The sequence below is a fragment of the Centruroides sculpturatus genome, unplaced genomic scaffold (assembly GCF_000671375.1).
Source record: "Centruroides sculpturatus isolate CEXI.00-Female unplaced genomic scaffold, Cexi_2.0 scaffold605, whole genome shotgun sequence".
In the NCBI taxonomy this organism is placed as follows: domain Eukaryota; kingdom Metazoa; phylum Arthropoda; class Arachnida; order Scorpiones; family Buthidae; genus Centruroides; species Centruroides sculpturatus.
The window spans coordinates 246,509-265,408 of record NW_019384828.1 but is presented as its reverse complement, the minus strand read 5'-3'; the positions used below and the strand labels follow the sequence as shown (position 1 = coordinate 265,408).

General features: G+C 30.9%; 1 protein-coding gene across 6 annotated transcripts in view; it reads left to right on the top strand.

Moving 5' to 3' along the window:
• The window catches only part of LOC111630051 (MAP kinase-activating death domain protein-like), a 35,601-nt gene that overhangs the window by 8,561 nt on the left and 8,140 nt on the right, over nucleotides 1-18,900 (top strand). For 4 of the 6 annotated variants that reach the window (XM_023374054.1, XM_023374056.1, XM_023374058.1 and 1 more), the window contains exons 7-24: nucleotides 400-568; nucleotides 1,208-1,307; nucleotides 2,589-3,086; nucleotides 4,462-4,636; nucleotides 5,002-5,070; nucleotides 5,253-5,367; nucleotides 5,566-5,749; nucleotides 5,835-6,044; nucleotides 6,185-6,269; nucleotides 6,519-6,635; nucleotides 11,685-11,851; nucleotides 12,132-12,302; nucleotides 12,432-12,585; nucleotides 12,663-12,783; nucleotides 13,314-13,530; nucleotides 13,759-13,866; nucleotides 13,945-14,109; nucleotides 14,183-14,255. In XM_023374054.1, the coding sequence (XP_023229822.1) occupies nucleotides 400-568; nucleotides 1,208-1,307; nucleotides 2,589-3,086; nucleotides 4,462-4,636; nucleotides 5,002-5,070; nucleotides 5,253-5,367; nucleotides 5,566-5,749; nucleotides 5,835-6,044; nucleotides 6,185-6,269; nucleotides 6,519-6,635; nucleotides 11,685-11,851; nucleotides 12,132-12,302; nucleotides 12,432-12,585; nucleotides 12,663-12,783; nucleotides 13,314-13,530; nucleotides 13,759-13,866; nucleotides 13,945-14,109; nucleotides 14,183-14,255 (2,898 nt within the window). The remainder of the gene's footprint in view (nucleotides 1-399; nucleotides 569-1,207; nucleotides 1,308-2,588; nucleotides 3,087-4,461; nucleotides 4,637-5,001; nucleotides 5,071-5,252; nucleotides 5,368-5,565; nucleotides 5,750-5,834; nucleotides 6,045-6,184; nucleotides 6,270-6,518; nucleotides 6,636-11,684; nucleotides 11,852-12,131; nucleotides 12,303-12,431; nucleotides 12,586-12,662; nucleotides 12,784-13,313; nucleotides 13,531-13,758; nucleotides 13,867-13,944; nucleotides 14,110-14,182; nucleotides 14,256-18,900) is intronic. The other 2 variants (XM_023374057.1, XM_023374055.1) reach the window with 2 other exon arrangements.

Here is an 18,900-nt window from a genome sequence, read left to right as displayed (position 1 = left end):
CACTAACAGAAGCATCAGACAAATTTGCAAAATGTATGACGAAATATTGAAAAAAATAGGATTTCTCTCCGGTTGGACTAATAGCAGGTTAGAATTTGATATTAATATTAACAAGATTTCATTATTTTGACTTTCCCTGAAAATACCTTTGCAATTGACCTGTTTATTCTCGAAATATTTAATAATAATGTGTGGCAAGAGTTGAAATGTTTTGAATTACTGAATTAGAGAGTAATTTAATAATAATTCTGTTTTACTTCACTCTATTAGAAAACTAGTCTCGTTTGCTTTTCAGAAAAATCGAATTTTATATCATTAAGTATTTGTACGTAATGCAATATATGTAAATAAAAGAATAAGGCGTGGTGTAAATCTTTACATATTTAAATGTCTTTTTAGGAATGAATATGGAAGAAACAGGATACAGCCAAGTTCTTTTTGATCACCGAGCAGTATTTCAACCGCCGAGTACATTACAACTACCTGGTACTGGTGTTACAAGCAGTGATTCTGCCTTCTCTATTCCTGGTTCACTTTCCACTTCTTCATCACAATCATCACTTTCAAGGTAAAATGATCACCTAATTAAACAGTCGTCGTTATAATCACAAGTGTAATATTTTTGTAAAATATAATGCCGATTTTACACCAAGTTACATTAGTACTAGGTTACATTAGTAAGAAAGGAAACAATAGAATATTTACTTGCAGAATAAAATTTAAAGATCCACATGCATCTAATATGTAATGGCTGTGTCCAATTGCTTTTAAATAAAATTTTTTTTATACACAAATAAAAATATAGCATTAATTTCTAAATCTATTTTTCATTCTACCTAACAAAACTTAACAATCGCCCAACTGTAATGATTGGCTTAAAAAGAAACACCTAATGACGCCGTAGGTACTGCGCACAAATATCTACTAAGTTTTAATCTGAAATTTAACTGTAAAATATTTATTTATGGTGTGTTTAGCAGTAAATGTGTGTTATATTGAAAGCATTTAGTTATTTATGTAGGTTTATTCTGAAATTATACGCAATTTCACTCCTTAAACTCCTTTTAACATTAACGTATTTCTGATTACATTGGAGCATTGGTCAAGACAAACAATCAATCGGTATTATATTTAATTAATAATCATTATTTTAAATTCTTTTATTGCAATTTCTGCATTTATATTCATAATTGTTTTTCTCATACAGTAGTCCATCGTTTAACTGTGATCCAGGTGATATAAACAAAACTAAAAACACTACTGAAACACCTGGCTTTCATCCTTCTCCATACAGATCTGAATTGCAGGTATTTCTTTTTATAATTAGACATTTTAATAGCTTACTTTTATTTCTTAGTTTTCACATGATTTAGTTGCAACATAGAAGGTATTTTTTGTTCTGCGGTTCACAGAATCGGAATCGGTTGTCATTATGAAACATGGTTTTCGAGTTTCACAGACAACTTCAAAGTGATCCATCGAAAACGACGAAGATCTAGTCCAAGTTTGCAGACTGCAGAACACAAAATGCCTTCTTTTTTTTGGAGGATTGCCATCTTTGTTTACGCTGCTTCCTAGAGGCATTATACAAAAAGATGTTCAAATGCACATACATTGCATGTTTCTTGGGTAATGATTAACATAATTATAGTATTTTTTTTATTTAATAAAATATAAATTTCAATACAAATACTAGTTGTATCTTGCTTGCTTGCCATGTCCAATCACCTGGAACAACCATTCTTCACTGCAGAGATGACCTTTCTTTGTAGGCTACATTTCTTTGTAAACATTTTAGACTATTTTACATATTTGTGCAGAGCTGTAGCCTACAAAGAAAGGTCATCTCTGCAGTGAAGAATGGTTGTTCCAGGTGATTGGACATGGCAAGCAAGCAAGATACAACTAGTATTTGTATTGAAATTTATATTTTATTAAATTGTAATTTCTGCCAGCCCTTTTTTACAAAAAAATAATTATAGTAATTTAAAATAGTAACATTTTTTTTTGGAAGATTCTCTATTGTCACAGGTAGAATAATAGACAATCTTAGGAGCATGAAACTTATCAACTAAGAATACTTCTCGAATTGATTAACAGTAAATTGAATAAAAATTAAATTGAAGAGAAGAATGCTCTTGAAAAAGATGTAGAATGGAATTCTTTTGTGAATGTTACTCCTATTCAAACAATTTTCAAAAGGTCAATATGGTCTGCTTTTAATGGACGAAAATCTGTCCGACAAAATATCTGCTTTGCGGCAATATTGAGTAATTTGAGTACTTTATTCAAATTATTTTTATATACAATATTCATCACGATATTCCGATTTAACTAGATTTTGCCTCTTTTCGAATTGTGCTTTTTCTTTTCTTGCATTAATATTTTTTTACTCCAATTCCTTGCTCATCAAAAGTGAAAAAAATTGCTCACTGGATGACTATTATAGGAAATGCAGTATATAATTTGAAAAGACTATGCATATAAACAAATGTTCTATTATTAGTGAAGTAATATTGAGGATTTGATTAAAATTAATCAAACATGCAATTTCTGAATTTTTATAAATGAATATTTCTTCTTTTAAGGAACATGGAGATGCCGAAGCTGATGTATTTAGCGGGCAAGAAGGCGAAACGTCGACGCTCACACCCTCGACGATTCGATCCGTTGTCTCTCCACTTCCTCCGCTTCCCGGACGTAGTCCCGTGGAGAGTTTGGGTAGCGACGTCGAAAGCACTCAAGAAAGAGAGCCTCCCGCGCAGCATGCCACGATATCTAGGTTTCGTTCTGGAAGTTCTCTCACGACCGAGCCTTCTTTAGATAAAATCATCCCATCCAGCGGCGCGACTCCCGTACCCACTCCAACTCGTACAATAAGCATCAGCAGCGTTCTCAGTAGAGCCAGTAGCATGAGCAGCAATACTCTCACTCAACAAAATAGCCAAACTTCATTATTAGAAACCGTTGCCAGAGAAGCTCGTGAAGTTGCTCGAGAGGCAAGCAAGGCAGCGGTCGAAGCGAGCAAGACGGCTTTGGAAGCAACTAAACCCGCTAGAGAAGCCGGTAGAAAGACTTTATTAAAAGTAAGTAATAAAACAATTTGCTAAATAATAATGTAATAAATGTTTGAAAAAAAATAATGGCAAAATAATATGGCCTAATTAGATGATTAAATCAATAGGCAGGCTATGGATTATGATCCTAAAGAAAAATTTTAAAAATAATAAATTGCAACATAAGAATAGAAAAAAGTGAATGAACTAATGGCCAGTTTGTACTTTATATGAATGGGAAAGAAGAGAATGTCTTGCTTCTCTCTTCTATGATTCTCTTTCCACAGGTGTTCATACTTCAAAAGAATAAAAGAGATTTGCAAGTATGCTTTCACTGTTTGCAGTTTAAAATAAAGCAGTGTTTCTCAATGGGGGCGATATTGCCTCCATGTGGGCGTTTTTCCATGTTGAGGGGCGATTAGTAACAATTTATATTTTGGGGGGCGAAAAACAATTTTCTGGGCAATATAGTAAAACATTATATTAAGGATAATTAGATATTTTATTCGTTATATCATACAATAATTAAACAAATAACATTATACTAGTCACTAGTCTATTCAATGCAGTACGAATTTGGCATTAGTCGTGTCCCTCGGCATCGGAATTTTGTAGTGAAGAGATCGATACTATGTAACGGTTTTATTGAAGGGGTGATACTATGTTGAAGGGGGCGACGATTCGTTAGAGGTTGAGAAACACTGAAATAAAGCTTTGAAAGTAGTGTAGGGAAAGTGAAACCCGAGTCATAAAATTCAGAAAAAATTAAAAGTGTGTGTGATTGATTAATTTGAGAAGAAGAGAGAATGGAAACTACTATAATCTTATAAAATAGTTTAAGATAATTTAAAAATTTTTGATATTTTAGGTAAATTTTAAATATATAGGTCTGTATAGATAATATCTATTCAGATTTGATTAACTTAAAATACTGTGTGTGTGTGTGTGTGTGTGTGTATGTAAACATTCCAAAGCCAAATGTAATAATACTAAACCCAACCAAGATGGTGCCTAACATCTGCCTCTAGTATCAGATTACTTAATTTCTAATTATCAATTTCAACATAAAAAAGCCCAATTAATTATGGTGATTCATGAAAGATAACTCTGATCTAGTCCTAATCATTTCAATTTTATCAGTCTCCATATTGAGGGACGTGAAGGATCGTGGGCTACCAATGAAGATAACAATAGAACTTCTCAAGACTTTTCTCTCTAACCAAAAGAGAACAGATATATGTCCTAGTAACACCTTCTCTTTTATATTCTCTGAAGTACAAACAGGCCTTAAGTCTCACACTTCTCTACAATTATGTAATTAGAAGTAAAAAATATAAATACAAATTTCTACTACTACATTTTTCAAGTTTTCTGTTTTTAATAATCAGTAATTTTCTTTGAAAAGAATCTGCAAGTATTGGGCGAACCTATCAGTAGAGAACGAGAGAGACGCATTCAGGAGTCGTCCGAAGTGGCCACGAGAGACGGCGTATCGAGTTCGGGATCTCTCATATCCACCATGAGTAGCGAGCTGAACGGAATTGCTTCGCAGACATCCAGCATGATATCAGGATTGTTCAGTAAGTTTTCATCCTGCATGAACGTCAATTAAATAGAAACACTAAAGATTCTATTTATTTTCTATTAAATGCTTGAAATTGCTTTGTGTGACGCCAAATAGTTTAAGAATTGGTAATATTTTAAATAGTAAGGTTTCATTATTGTATACCCAAAGAAGACAATCTGAAATCTGAAGTACTTATAGTAATATTTCAAGGAAAATAATAATGCTGACAGACAAATGTTAATATTTTCTCATATTTTCTATTAAAATTACTATCCTCACTTCCTTAAAGTTTTGATAATTTTATTTTGAATGTATATTTCAATTGACATTACGTGACAATAATGGGAAAATTATTAAAATTGTAACCTTTTCAACAAGCAGGCGGAAGGACCAGTACAACAACAAGAAATAAAGAAAGACAGCAACCTTTTGGGCCATTTCCGAAAGGTAAAACTTAGTTTAACTCCTTAGTATATGTCGATATACTCGTTTATTCATTGCATATGAATGATTAATGATTTAAATGAGAATATAATTGCCTAAATTTACTAATGTTTTCTAATTTCTGTAGAATTCTGGAATTTATTTTTGTTGAAATACTGTTCTTGTACTAATATTATTAATCTTAGGGAGGAAAGGATTAGTTGAGAAAACATCACTTATTAAACATAGCAGTAGTCAACAAAAGAAACAGCAGGAAGTGCAGAGAATACAAAATATAGAAGCTCGCAGTACATCTCACAGGTGTTTTAACAATACTAACTTGCATGTTCAATAACATATTTAACATAATTTTCACTTGACTGATACTTTATGATAAATTAGTCTATGATTTTCTTATTTTACTTAACTTATTAACACTTATAGATTCGTATAAATTTTTGCGTTCTTCATCAAAGGGTTTTTTTTAGTTAATTTTTAAAAAATTCATTTTTTAATTAGCGAGAATCAGCAGTTTCTAAAGGAGGTATTAAATGCCGTTCTGGACGGCGAAGGAGTGGGCTGGCTGAAATTGAACAGAGTAAAAAAATTGATGGAGGACGAAAGTTATCGAAATTTAGTCGTTTCTAGGCTCAACAAGACACTGGAGAGAAAAGTAGGCCCAGACGATCACATCGAGGATGTGGTACGTAGAAGGTTGACGCAACGTAATTTGTGGATATTTGGTTACGAAATGAATAAAATTAATATTTTGTTTATATTTATGTCAGTGTGTAAGTAAAGCCGTCTGGAGAGGAATGCTGAAAATGCTGACGGCCGTAGTCGCCGGTTTAGAACTCACCTACACGACCAAAGGCGTCGGAGGCATGGCGAGTACGTTACAGGTGTTGGAAATAGCTCACACGCATTATTGGGCGCGGGAACTGTCCGATGAGCAAAAACTCGATGCCGCGACGGCTACCACGGCATCACTTTCTCAGGTACGTAAAAATTATTACCGGGTACAAATGATTATTTTAATTTTTTTGATGCAATTTTTTGAAAGTTGGAATTATTTTCAATTGTTTCTTTTGTTCTTCTTCTGTTTACATATTTAAAAGAATGGAAAAACTCTTTTCAGGGAAGTAGTCCTTTTGGAAGTGGAGAAAATCTTTACAAACATCTTGCCGATCCAACAAAAGATGAACATGCCGGAGTATCTCTAGGTATGGCAAAATACTCTATTAAGAAACATCAAAGAATGTGGTTTTAATTCAATTAAACAATTGGATATTTTGTATTATTATTTGAAATATTTTAACTTGGTTTCTGCGTATTCGATTTTGAGATAAATAATAATTTCTGAAGTCAGTTCATAAATGTGATTCGTTCTCAGAGAATTTAGTTTGTGCAATGATAATTATTGAAAAAATTATATTTAAAATTACATTAAATTAAAGCATGAATTTATATAGGATCTAGCAAAAGTAGCACAAATAGCAGTCCGTCTGACGTACCTCACAGAGGTTCTTCCGTGTCCAGTAGCGATCGTGACGTACACGAGAGAGGCCATTCAACCGACCATCATTATAGTAAGCCTTATTTACGTATTGATGATAAATTTTAACTTAAAACTTTAAAATAAAAAGCTAATAGTTAATTAATTTTTAAATTTTTATTTAGAAATTTTTTAAAATGAAATTTCATAAAATCTTTCTCTGAATTGAAGGCTGTGCAAAAATAGATTCAATAAATTAAATTAAATTTATGGTGAAATGATAGAAGTTCTGCTTTATTTTATAGAGTAAATGTCAATAACTTTTCAAATTTGTAGTGCTACACATCTACGCAAAGAAGCACTATTGACATATTTCTATTCCTATTCTTTTAGGAAAAAAATTTTTTATGATATATTTATAATTTCTTTTCAATTAGCTGTTTGTTTTAAACAGAAAACAATGTGTATGAAAGGAAATGCCTAATAAAAATGCAGAAAATATACACAATTAATAACATATAAAAATATACACTAAAATTTAATTTTATTCTAAAATTGAAAAGTTGCAATTAATTTAGGATATTTATTACATCTACTTATTTATTTCTTCAGGTACAGTATATATGGTCTTCCAAAACAAATGCTACCGTTTTAAATTAATGCAATTATGTTGTTATCTGAGAATGTTGTAACATACATTAAAACATCGGAAAACCCCTCCAAGTTTCACATTTGCCCATTACAGTTTATTAACTCTTGCGCCTTGCATGACAAGCATTCGACCGATACTGAAATTCTTCCTATGCTAGCTATGACGTATCCTTCAACACTCCTTTTGTGGCAACTGAAATTTTACAGCTCTCTCAGATTACTTGTGTTGCATGACGATGAGTGATTCTGACTTATGCACAATGCATTCTCTGTTGCAAAGTTGACATTTTTGTTGACATTCCTGGAAGTAGTATGCGACAGAACGTTCAAATGTGGATAGGAGACAAAACTCTATCGGTTAGTGTATATAGAATGTTTCTCAGATAATAATTAACATAATCACAGTAATTTAAAATGGTAATATTCGTTTTGGAACACCATGTGTATATATGAACACATTAACTGCCAATTATAAAGTTTAGTTTTTTCCTCAAAATTGGAACTACTGAAAACCTGATGTATCACATGATCTAAGATGTTATTTTAATTGATTGTTATAAGTTTTTTCTTATCAATTAATAACCAAACTAAAGTTATTTGGCAAGTAAAACAAATATGATCTTTCCCAAATAATTTTATGATATTCTAATTATTATTTATTGTAAATTATTGAGAAGTATTTCTTATGACGTTCAGCTAATTAAACCAAACTAAAATTCAGATTTAGTTTTTAATTTAAAAATTATTTTATTATTTGAAATGCCAATCATTAAAAAAAAAAATGGGGAAAAACTTCTTAAATGAAGTTTTAAATATGAGATATAATTGAAAAGTAATGAGAATAATTTTAGTAGAAATTAATTATTCAAAATTGTTACATTTTAAAACTATTCAAAGTAGTTTCCTTCTGACGTAATACACTCGTCTTGTGATTTTTTTCATGCCTTGTAGAATCTCTGGAAGTCATTTTTGCTGATTGTTGCACAGTGTTGGGTATGTCTTTTTGGATATCTCAATGGTTTCAAAATGACGATGTTTTGACTTCTGACGATGACTTATAACTGTTAAAATGATAATTCTAAGTGTCATTTGTCAGTCTTGAAGAGTGACAATCCATGCCTATTTGACATTATTGCTTAAGCTTAGTTCACACTGAGCGTGATTCGCTGGCGAAAGCGAAAAACAGAGCGAATAGCCGGTCAAACATGACTCGTTTGACGGGTTATTTGCTCTGTTTTTCGCTTTCGCTAGTGAATCGCGCCCAGTGTGAACTAAGCTTTACAGTCGAAAGCATCCGATTCTGACTCACAAATTCTGAAAACATGTTATGCCAATGAACACTTGACAGAACATCACACCATATACAGTTTTTAATGCATTATAAGTTTCAGTTTCGTGTTTTTTCAATTTTATATAAAATTTTACCGAACATTGTCATTCGATATGTTTCTCCATTATTCTACAATCACTGCTCGAAACGTACATACACTAAATCTTCAATAATACGCATTACGTCAACATGATAAGGTTAAAACTTACACCAAATGTTTAGGAAGGATTGCACCATTGACTGTTATGTAAAGGAACATTACTGCATTGCCGCAATGCAAGATACAAATTTAGTTTCATTATTTTCGAACATGACCTTGTATAATAATGACATTAACATTTTTGGTTAACAAGTTTGACCAAACAACATCATTGTAGATACCAAACTTCCATTTATGTAGCGAAAGTGATTTTATTCGCTGTTTAAATTAAGTATTAAACAGCGAATAAAATTTTAAAAAATTGTAAAATATACAACCAAAATGAATAATTTAAATAAAATAACAAAAATTAAATACAATTACAATGGCCAAATTTTACACATTTGCAGAAACGAGCCATCTTCGGGCTGTGGGCATTTGTCGATACGACATTTAAATTAAATTATATCGCACGTAAGGCTTCTTTGAAAAGTTCATAACTCTTCTGTTATGGAAATATTTTCTCTGGTACAAACTTCTTCCAACATCTCTACTTTGTACCATAATACTTCATATTCTTGTTTGTGGCAACGATTGATAATACGATGTATTACCTTATCGAATGTCAAGTTTATATTCTCTGATTGTATGTTAGTCAAAAAACGTTACACCTTTATTATAATTCTTTGACTTCATTAAGGCAGTTTGTTCCCATTTTTTTATATTATATTTGTTACAAAGTGTTTTCATTGAGTATCATTAAACTACCATTACTATTTGTTGATCATGTGATCATTCTTAACATATGTATGTTTTGTTTGGCTCAGCTGTGTTACTTTTAATTGACATAACAGTTAATGTGTTAAATATTTGAAGAATTGCTTATATTTATTTTCTGGTATATTCATTTACCCGAATAAAATTATAATTTGAATATAATTTGATTAATGATTTTTCAGAGATGTAACGTGATAGTTTATTTTACTATTATTATTATTATTATTTTTTTTTTATATTTGTTTTAATAAATTATTTCTAATTGTAAAGAATGTACCACATATTTAGAAACAATGTAATTTATTTTATGTTATACATTAATTCTTAACATATGTATATATATATGTGTGTGTTTATTTGTAAGTATATGTACCCAGGGTTTTCCAAGAAGAATGCTATCATTTAAAGTTATAATTATGTTAATTATTATCTGAGAATGTTGTATCATACATTAGAGCATTGGAAAGCCAAATTTGCCCATTATAATTTCTTGACATGTGTACCTTGTATCAAACTGATACTCAAATTTTTCCTATACTCCACATGGCATATTTGTCGTCACTCTTCCTGCGCCACAATGCGGCATGGCACAATTTTGATTTTGCAAACTGTGAAATGCAAAACTCCTGTATTTAAGAGTCACTGTTTTTATTTATAGTACTTTGTGGAGTATTAGATGATGATGATTTTTAAATACAGGCAGGAGATGGTACTCTATAGATTGGCATACATCACACACCTCTCAGGTTATAATTAATATAATTACAATAATTTAAAATGGTAGCATTTCATTTTGGAAGAGCTTGCATTTTAACACGTTAACCGCTATCCAATGCGCCGACGGTTGTACTAATTAGGACCCTACAGAGCCTGTGGCGACAGCTTTGGCGATAAATTCCAAAGCCGCCACAAGGGGGAACCCCTGACCTGACCTATGACATCATACACATTCTAGTTGGATTTTGGACCTTGCAGACGTGTGTAGTAACACCTCGTGTTTTAACTTGTACAGTCGCGCCATAATTCATATAGAGAATAAATGATAATCTTTTATTGTATGTGGCCCTGTTTGTAATGAGTAATTTCACACGAACTGGTGACCACAGAGCCATACGACGCTCCAGCTGCCATAGTAGTTAGGGCCGTTCGGAGCTATAAGACTGCTGGCAGTCAGAGCCAACTTCATAGATGTGCGCCACCACTAGGATGTAAAATAATGTCTTACAAAGCCAGGATAATTTAGCCTTGAGTGAAACTACATTGGTTATAGCGACGTCGGGCGATCGGATGGCTCTGAGTGGCCCGAATTAGTACAACCTCCGGCGCGTCGGATAGCGGTTAACATGTTAAGAAGTAAAGCATTAAGAACAAAAAATTCACTTACCTTAAAAATAATGTGTAATCTACAGTATTTTAAATGGATTATTAATCTCAGTATTCCTCTAAGAGAAAACAAAACTTATTATTAATTTTAAATATGATTTCTACTAATTTTACATTTTGGCTGATTTCATATTCATATTAAATTTATTAAAATTAAATTTTCAATTATTATTTTATTATTAGACATTCGTGATTGTTACTTTTTTTAATCTTATTTGTAAACTACTGTCTGAATATAGATTTCAGATATTCTATATATATTTTATTAAAAACTTGAATCTGTTTTAATGTTGATTCGGAAAATTAAAGTACAGTAGTCGCTATTCTCCAATAAGAACTGATCAATAATTTACTTATAAATGGAGGAGTAAATAAACAAATATTGAATGTATATTTTTCACAAAGAATAGAAATTTGATGTATTAAAATTTTATTTCTTTGTTTATAGTTGGAAAATATCTGCTAATTTTGTTACATTGCATCTACTTTTCAATTAAACTTTAAAATAGATTCAAATTTTTTCTATAAAAGTTCGTCAATTTGATCAAAGAATAAACAATGTGTTCTTAACTCTATGGCATTTTTTTAACTGAATCTACATTTCAATATTTTTATTAAAATTAATCTTTGTAGTATGCGATAGCCCTCGCAGTTTAGAATCAATTTTAGAACCGCAGATTAAAATGTATGCTCGAATCGTTAAAATTTTACGAGCCATTTCAAAACTCGAACTAAACTTGTCTAATAGTTTTGATTTAAAAAAAAATTGAGTTCCTTAGTTGCGAGTGAAGATGTTACCTTGTACAGTTCATATATAGAGGAAGACTGAGGTTTGTTGTCCTTTATACTGTGATACTCTTTAGGATCAGAGTTAAGCCCTCAGCGATACCACGAATCTGGCTATACTGATGTTCAAATTACACCATCTCCAGAAAGCTCTGAGCATGAAGAAGCCTCCGACATGTTTCGCAGTATAATTAATGCCAAACGCAACATCCTATTCTCGAGGATAACGAGCGTCGATTCGGAAGTAAGTGGACCTTTTTTCTGTTTATTTTTATTAATATAATATATTTACTTATCTTTTGTTCTATATTTTAATCTGTAATCATTTTTTTTGTCTAGTGATAATTTATTGTTTGTTTAAAAATATAAGATATAGCTGTATATTTTATATTTAGTATCCTAAAAACAAACTTATTAATTTATAAAATACATTAGTTAGTTGTAGTTTATAATTACATGTTTAAGGCAGAATAAAAGTTTAAATAACTTCAGTCAGAATATTCAAAAATTACATATAATTTTAGGTATCCGAAACTGGAACGGCATTGAGTCAAAGTTCCGACGCTGCCGTACCGAGTTGTAATGCCAGCGACACGGGAAGTGTGACGACAAATCCTGCATATTATAGGAATCTTCGCATTAGTCATAATTCTTTTCGTTCTACAGTATCTGACAGTGAGATCGAAGCAGGAAATGTAAGTATATTTGAAATTTAAATGAATTAATATAAAATTTATTTTACTTAACTCAATTCGATCAAAATAATCATATAAAATTTAATTCAAAATGGTAAATTTATTTATTTTTAAAATGTTTCGTTAAAGTTTTTAGCCGCGCGACAAAAACGGACACCCAGCGTCTGGAGTAGCAAGAGTAGTCTGAGTGCCGGTTTTCGCTATCACGGAGGTAGCATGATTAATACAAGTTCCAATCCGGGGCCGGAATGCAGAAGGACGTACCTTTTTGAAGGTCTTATTGGTAAAAATGTTTAATTTAGAAAAATAAAATTATCATTTTGTATATTTTTTAATTTTAAAATATTTTTATTCTTAAAGGGAAAGAGAGACTTGGCCTTTGGGATCAAGTACAATTTTGGGAGGATGCATTTCTCGATGCAGTTTCTCAAGAAAGGGATATGGTCGGAATGGACCAGGATCCTTCGGAAATGATGGAAAGGTGAGATGATTTATGTGCTTGCCTTTTGTTTTTCTTGTTATATTACTGTGTGATACCTTTAAATTAAAAATACAGGATGTGTCAGCCTTCATAGCATATTTATAAAATCACACCATAAGTGAACAACTGCTTTTTATTTATTCCTCTCTGTTAAACAGTACTTACAGGAATGTAATTTATATAAATGTTTGAATATGACTCTGATTAAATGACAGCCGTGCTGCACCACGCATTCTTCTAAGTGGTGTCGGAAGCCATCCATTACTCGTATTAACATATCACCAGAGATATTGATGACAGCGGCAGCATATTTTTACAGCACCAAATGATTTTGCCTGTTCTTTCTTTCTTGTTTTTTTAATAAAATTTAATTCTACACAATAAATAAAATTTATAAATATTAATTTTTAACAAAATAAAACCATGATTTAATCATCATTTTGTTTCGTTTGGTACTAAATGTTGTCATAATAACGGTTGTCATTAGAGTAGTTTGTTAGATCTCATAAAACTATTATCTTTTATTACAGGTATCAATCATTGTCTGAAATGGATAAAAAAAGATTAGAACACGATGAAGATAGACTGCTGTCTACGATGCTATACAACATGGTTGCCTTTATGGTAATGATGAATGTAAATAAAACCGAAATTCGTCGCAAAACCTGTCGACTGTTGGGCAAATGTCACATCAGTTTAGTATATAGTGCAGAAGTAAACGAGTTATTGGATCAAATAAATAATTTGGTAGGCCATGAGGTTTCACCTTTAAATTATTTAGATTCTTTTAAAATTTATAATGGCTAAAATGTTTGAATTTGTAAATATATTGGCCTTATAAATGGTTAAAAAGTCAAATTTCGAATAAACTTTGACATTTAACAATTTTGATACTATTTGAAATGTTCATGAAACAATTTAACTGATAAATTTCTACCTAATTTATTTTAATCATAAATGTATTTTAAAATATAGAATGGAAACGATATTGATCTGAAGCCTTTAGGAAGTAGACAAATGCACTGTCAATCTTTCACTGTTCATTCTGGTACAGATGCTACGGGTGATATGTTATTTATGGAAGTAAGTTCCATTATTACTTCTTGAGATAAGAGAAATTCCAAATACTAATTTTATTCGTAAACATTATCCAATTATTAGGTCAGAGACGATGGCATAATACTCCGGAGCATAAATGGAGCGATCGTGGAAAGATGGTGGTACGAAAGAGTGGTCAACATGACTTTCAGTCCTCAGAACAAAGTTCTGTGTTTCTGGAAGAGAAATGGTGGTCAGACTCAACTGCAGAAGTATTATACGCGAAAAGTAATGTATTTCAAAGAGTTTAATTTGAAAGGTTTGAAAACATTAAAAAAAGAGATTTAAAAATTTCTTGTAGTGTAAAGATTTATATTATTGTATAAAAGAAGCAATGGAAAGAGCTGCAGAGAGAGGAAATGGTGCGATGCCAGGTAAGAATTTTAATGAATAAATATTATATTCTATTCATGATATATTATTTTTCTAATTTTATGTTAACTAAAGACTGGTATAAATGTGTATTTCATGAACTCATTTATTTAAATATTCATTTGAAAAATGTTTATTCAATTTTGATAGTTTGTTAAAGGAAACTTAGTAGTTTGGACATTCAAAAATGAAAGTTTCCAATTGTAAAAAAGATAATTTCCAAACAATTCTTATTTCTAAGTCTTACTTGCAAACCACCTTGCTCATATTTTTCAATTATTAAAGATTTATTTCTGAAAATGCTTGCAACTCCATTTGTTTGAGATTGAATTTTTCATTACAGAATTTTAAGCATTGCAAAATATAGAGGGTGTTCCCCACAAAAGTACCTTGTGTTGTAGATTAATTTTGGGGGGAAAACTTGAGTATGGTATTGTAGACAATGGGAATTGAAATTGTGTCCCAAAAAAGTTACTACAGTGGGTGATCGGTTAACGAACAAATTGGATAACGAACACTTTCGCGAAAGATTTTTATGATCGGACAACGAACACATGTTCGGATAACGAACACTTCACTGAACNTTATATTTATATATTTTTATTATTATAATTGCTATTATTCTTATTATTATTCTTGTGCGCGTACATATTAATTATATAATCTAATACATTTATATATGATTAATATGTACGTATTTATATTACATGAATTGATATGTTTTGATTATTTTTATTGATATATAATGTTTATTAATTAACATGTTTCCTTTTTTTTTTTTTCTTAAAATATGAAAAAAGTTTAAAGATTTACATAAAAACTTAGTTCTTTTTGTGTATACATGTAACTTTTTTTCTTATTTTTCTATATTATTATTCTGAAAAAACTTAAAATTATTCTGAAAAAACTGCATTGTATCTTTTGCATGTTTTAAATTATTCAATTACATTAATTAATTTATATTTAAAATTTCAATATTTGTATTTGAAGATATTTAAGACAGCATGCTTTTTTGCATTAACTTAAAAGTTAATTGGACATATATATATTTATGTGATGATGCATTTATACAGAAGACCCTTTTGCCTCCCTTCTTGCTGACAAGAGTTGTAATATGCACTGTGGTGTCCATATTTATTAAACTTTTTTAACATTTTAAATGAATGTTTATAATCGAACAAAGTCTTGGAACGGATTATGTTCGTTAACCGATCACCCACTGTACATTTAAATCAGTATACTACCATTTATGCTTCCGGCACGACTGCACAATGTTGGTCTTTATAAGATTTGGGCTCACTTCCGAGCCGACACATTAGGAGTCGCGTAGTCGACAGAATACACAGTCCTTGTATGCGGGCTTTCGTGTCTGGCATTTTTGTAGCATGTGCAGGATTCTCGACATTACCCACAGAGAAAAGATTCGGAGATGGTGTCGGGCGGTTGGGAGAACCGAGAAATAGGACTTTGGCTATGTATGGTGACCGTATGGTGGCAGAGGTCCTTTTGATCATATTCGCACAAAATTTTGAATATCGACTGACACATTTCTCGAACACATTTTATTCACGTAATCAAACAAATGGATTTTACCGAACAGTTTAAAACTAGAGACAATCGGGGGAACACCCTGTATTTAATATTCTGAAATTAAAAATTGACTGCTTTAATTTTTAGCTGCGTTAATTGTTTTACCACAAATGTTTACTACAGTTAAAATATTTTAATTACGATACTACTTTGTAAAAAAACTGAAACTATGTAGATGTGCAGAGAGCTAGATAGGTTTTATAAAATGATTACAAAATAAAATGTGAACGTTCTTAATCGTTTACAGTAAACATTTTTGCTGTCAAAATACACTTTAACATCTGCGGCTTCAACTTACAGGATGCCACGACCTTTAAATTTATTTCGTAGCACTCATTTCTGCGTCGGAATCGAACCGTAGAAACGAACAGTCTTTAGTTAACATCTAATTTGTCATTCCTTTTATAATAACTTAAGTCTAAGAGTTAATTCTAACGCCTAAAAAAAAAAAAAGTAAAGCTTAACAGTAATTAAATTTTGCAGTTAAAGATTTTGAATAATTAAAGAGTAAATATATTATTAATTAAATATTTTTTCGGCATTTATTTTAAAATTAATTGAAATTTGGAGTAGTCATTTATTCATTTATTTATTTATTATTTTACATTTAATTGACATTTGTGAATTTAATAATTGAAGTTAAAATTAATTGATAAGGCTGGCTGCATGTCTCATGTGATCTCCACAAGTCTTCAACTCATGTTACTTGATGCATGAATTCGAAATAGATTTTTACAAATTCTGTTAGTAATTCAAAACAACTGACAGCAACAATTTTTTTTACTTCTTCTTCTAATTCTTGTATTTTTTATTAATGTCATCCTCTGGAAACGGGAAAACCGATGCAGTTATAGCCAAGCCTTGTAGTGTTCTCTTAATAATTTATTTATTATATTTATATATTTTTATTATTATAATTGCTATTATTCTTATTATTATTCTTGTGCGCGTACATATTAATTATATAATCTAATACATTTATATATGATTAATATGTACGTATTTATATTACATGAATTGATATGTTTTGATTATTTTTATTGATATATAATGTTTATTAATTAACATGTTTCCTTTTTTTTTTTTTCTTAAAATATGAAAAAAGTTTAAAGATTTACATAAAAACTTAGTTCTTTTTGTGTATACATGTAACTTTTTTTCTTATTTTTCTATATTATTATTCTGAAAAAACTTAAAATTATTCTGAAAAAACTGCATTGTATCTTTTGCATGTTTTAAATTATTCAATTACATTAATTAATTTATATTTAAAATTTCAATATTTGTATTTGAAGATATTTAAGACAGCATGCTTTTTTGCATTAACTTAAAAGTTAATTGGACATATATATATTTATGTGATGATGCATTTATACAGAAGACCCTTTTGCCTCCCTTCTTGCTGACAAGAGTTGTAATATGCACTGTGGTGTCCATATTTATTAAACTTTTTTAACATTTTAAATGAATGTTTATAATTATATATATATTATATATATATATATCTTTCTCTTCTTGTTACATCTCAATAAGTATCTTCTGTCCGTGTGCATTTTTTTCCTTCCGCTTGCTTGCTTTCTTTTTTATCCGCTTCGTCCGAATGGAGGGCTGGTGGATCGGTGTTGCATGCGTCCCGCCGACCGTCGGAAACGGAGCGCGGGGTGCATGAGTCGACTCCGGACGGCCCGTTTCCGGCGCGGACGGCACGGAACGTCCCGCCCTCCTCCCCGAGGCGGGAGGAGCCCGTCGGCGACCCTCTCCCGTTCCCGACGCTAAATTAACTCCGGAGGCAAAAGGATAAGTTCGTTTAACGATTCTCGAGCGGCACGTTTCGGAGCAACCACGCAGGAAAGAGAACAGTCGCCGTACATTTTACGCACGCCACGGATACACTTTGTTAAAAAAAAAAAAAAAACCAATTTAAAGTATGCAGTTTACACGTAACCGATATTTCGCTTCTTCGCTAACCAAAGGCGGCCTAACCGAAAGGTAATTTAAATTATTTTTTTCATTATATAATTAAAAATATGATAGTAGATGGGAAGTAGTTAAAATGCTATCTCACACATGATTAATAATTTAAAAAAAAAATGTGTAGTTCTGTTTAATGTGATTCCAGGAGTATCATGAGTTGCAGACTTCAAGGAGACGTGTGTATCGGTCAGTTTGCAATTGTTTTTACTATTATTCTCTCATAAGCCTTGATAATATAGAAGTTAATGTGTTTGTTTATTAATTAATTAATTAATTATTTAATAGGAAAATTGAGAAAAAACAAATGTCAAAACATTTCTTGTTTGTTTTTTTTTCATTTAAATAAGGCTGTAGTGTTGTTTTTTTTTAATCTGTAAGTAAGTGATTATTAGATAATCATGTGAGATAGCTTGGATGTTTATTGACTTTAGTGATGTAAGACAAAGAGTACAATGAGAAATTGAATATTTTGGGATGTAATATATTTATTTTAATATAATATAATGTATTCAAAATCATATAATAATTTATAATAATTTATAATATAAAAATTTTCAAATGTAGCTTGTAGTAGAATATATGTAAAACAAACTGTAAAAATATATTATAATAATTTTTTTTTCTTTTAATAAATGGAAATTAGCATGAGAGTTTGATTAATACACATTAGGTCTATTGGTGTAGAAGGGCATGAGTTTATTATAGAAAATGATAGCTCACCAAATATATATATATATATTTTTTTTGTTTTTTTTTTATTTTGTGTAATCTAACTCTTAAGAAACTGCATGGTTAATGTTATGACTGCATGACGATTATTTTTTAATATATATATATATACCTTGTGCACTCAAAGAGTCCGCGCACTAGCCTCAAGTATCTTAGTTTGCACACGGCTGCATGACCATGGCCTCTTTAATTATAAATACGCCTTCCCCACCGTAACAGGTGGATATCCGTTTTAGAACACACTAAGCCAACTGTTGTGTTGCTTTCAGTTGTATGGAGTGGGAATTCATTGTTATTTGTGAGGTGCACCTGAGACATGTTGTTGTCCAATCAATTCACATCATGGGACAGTGG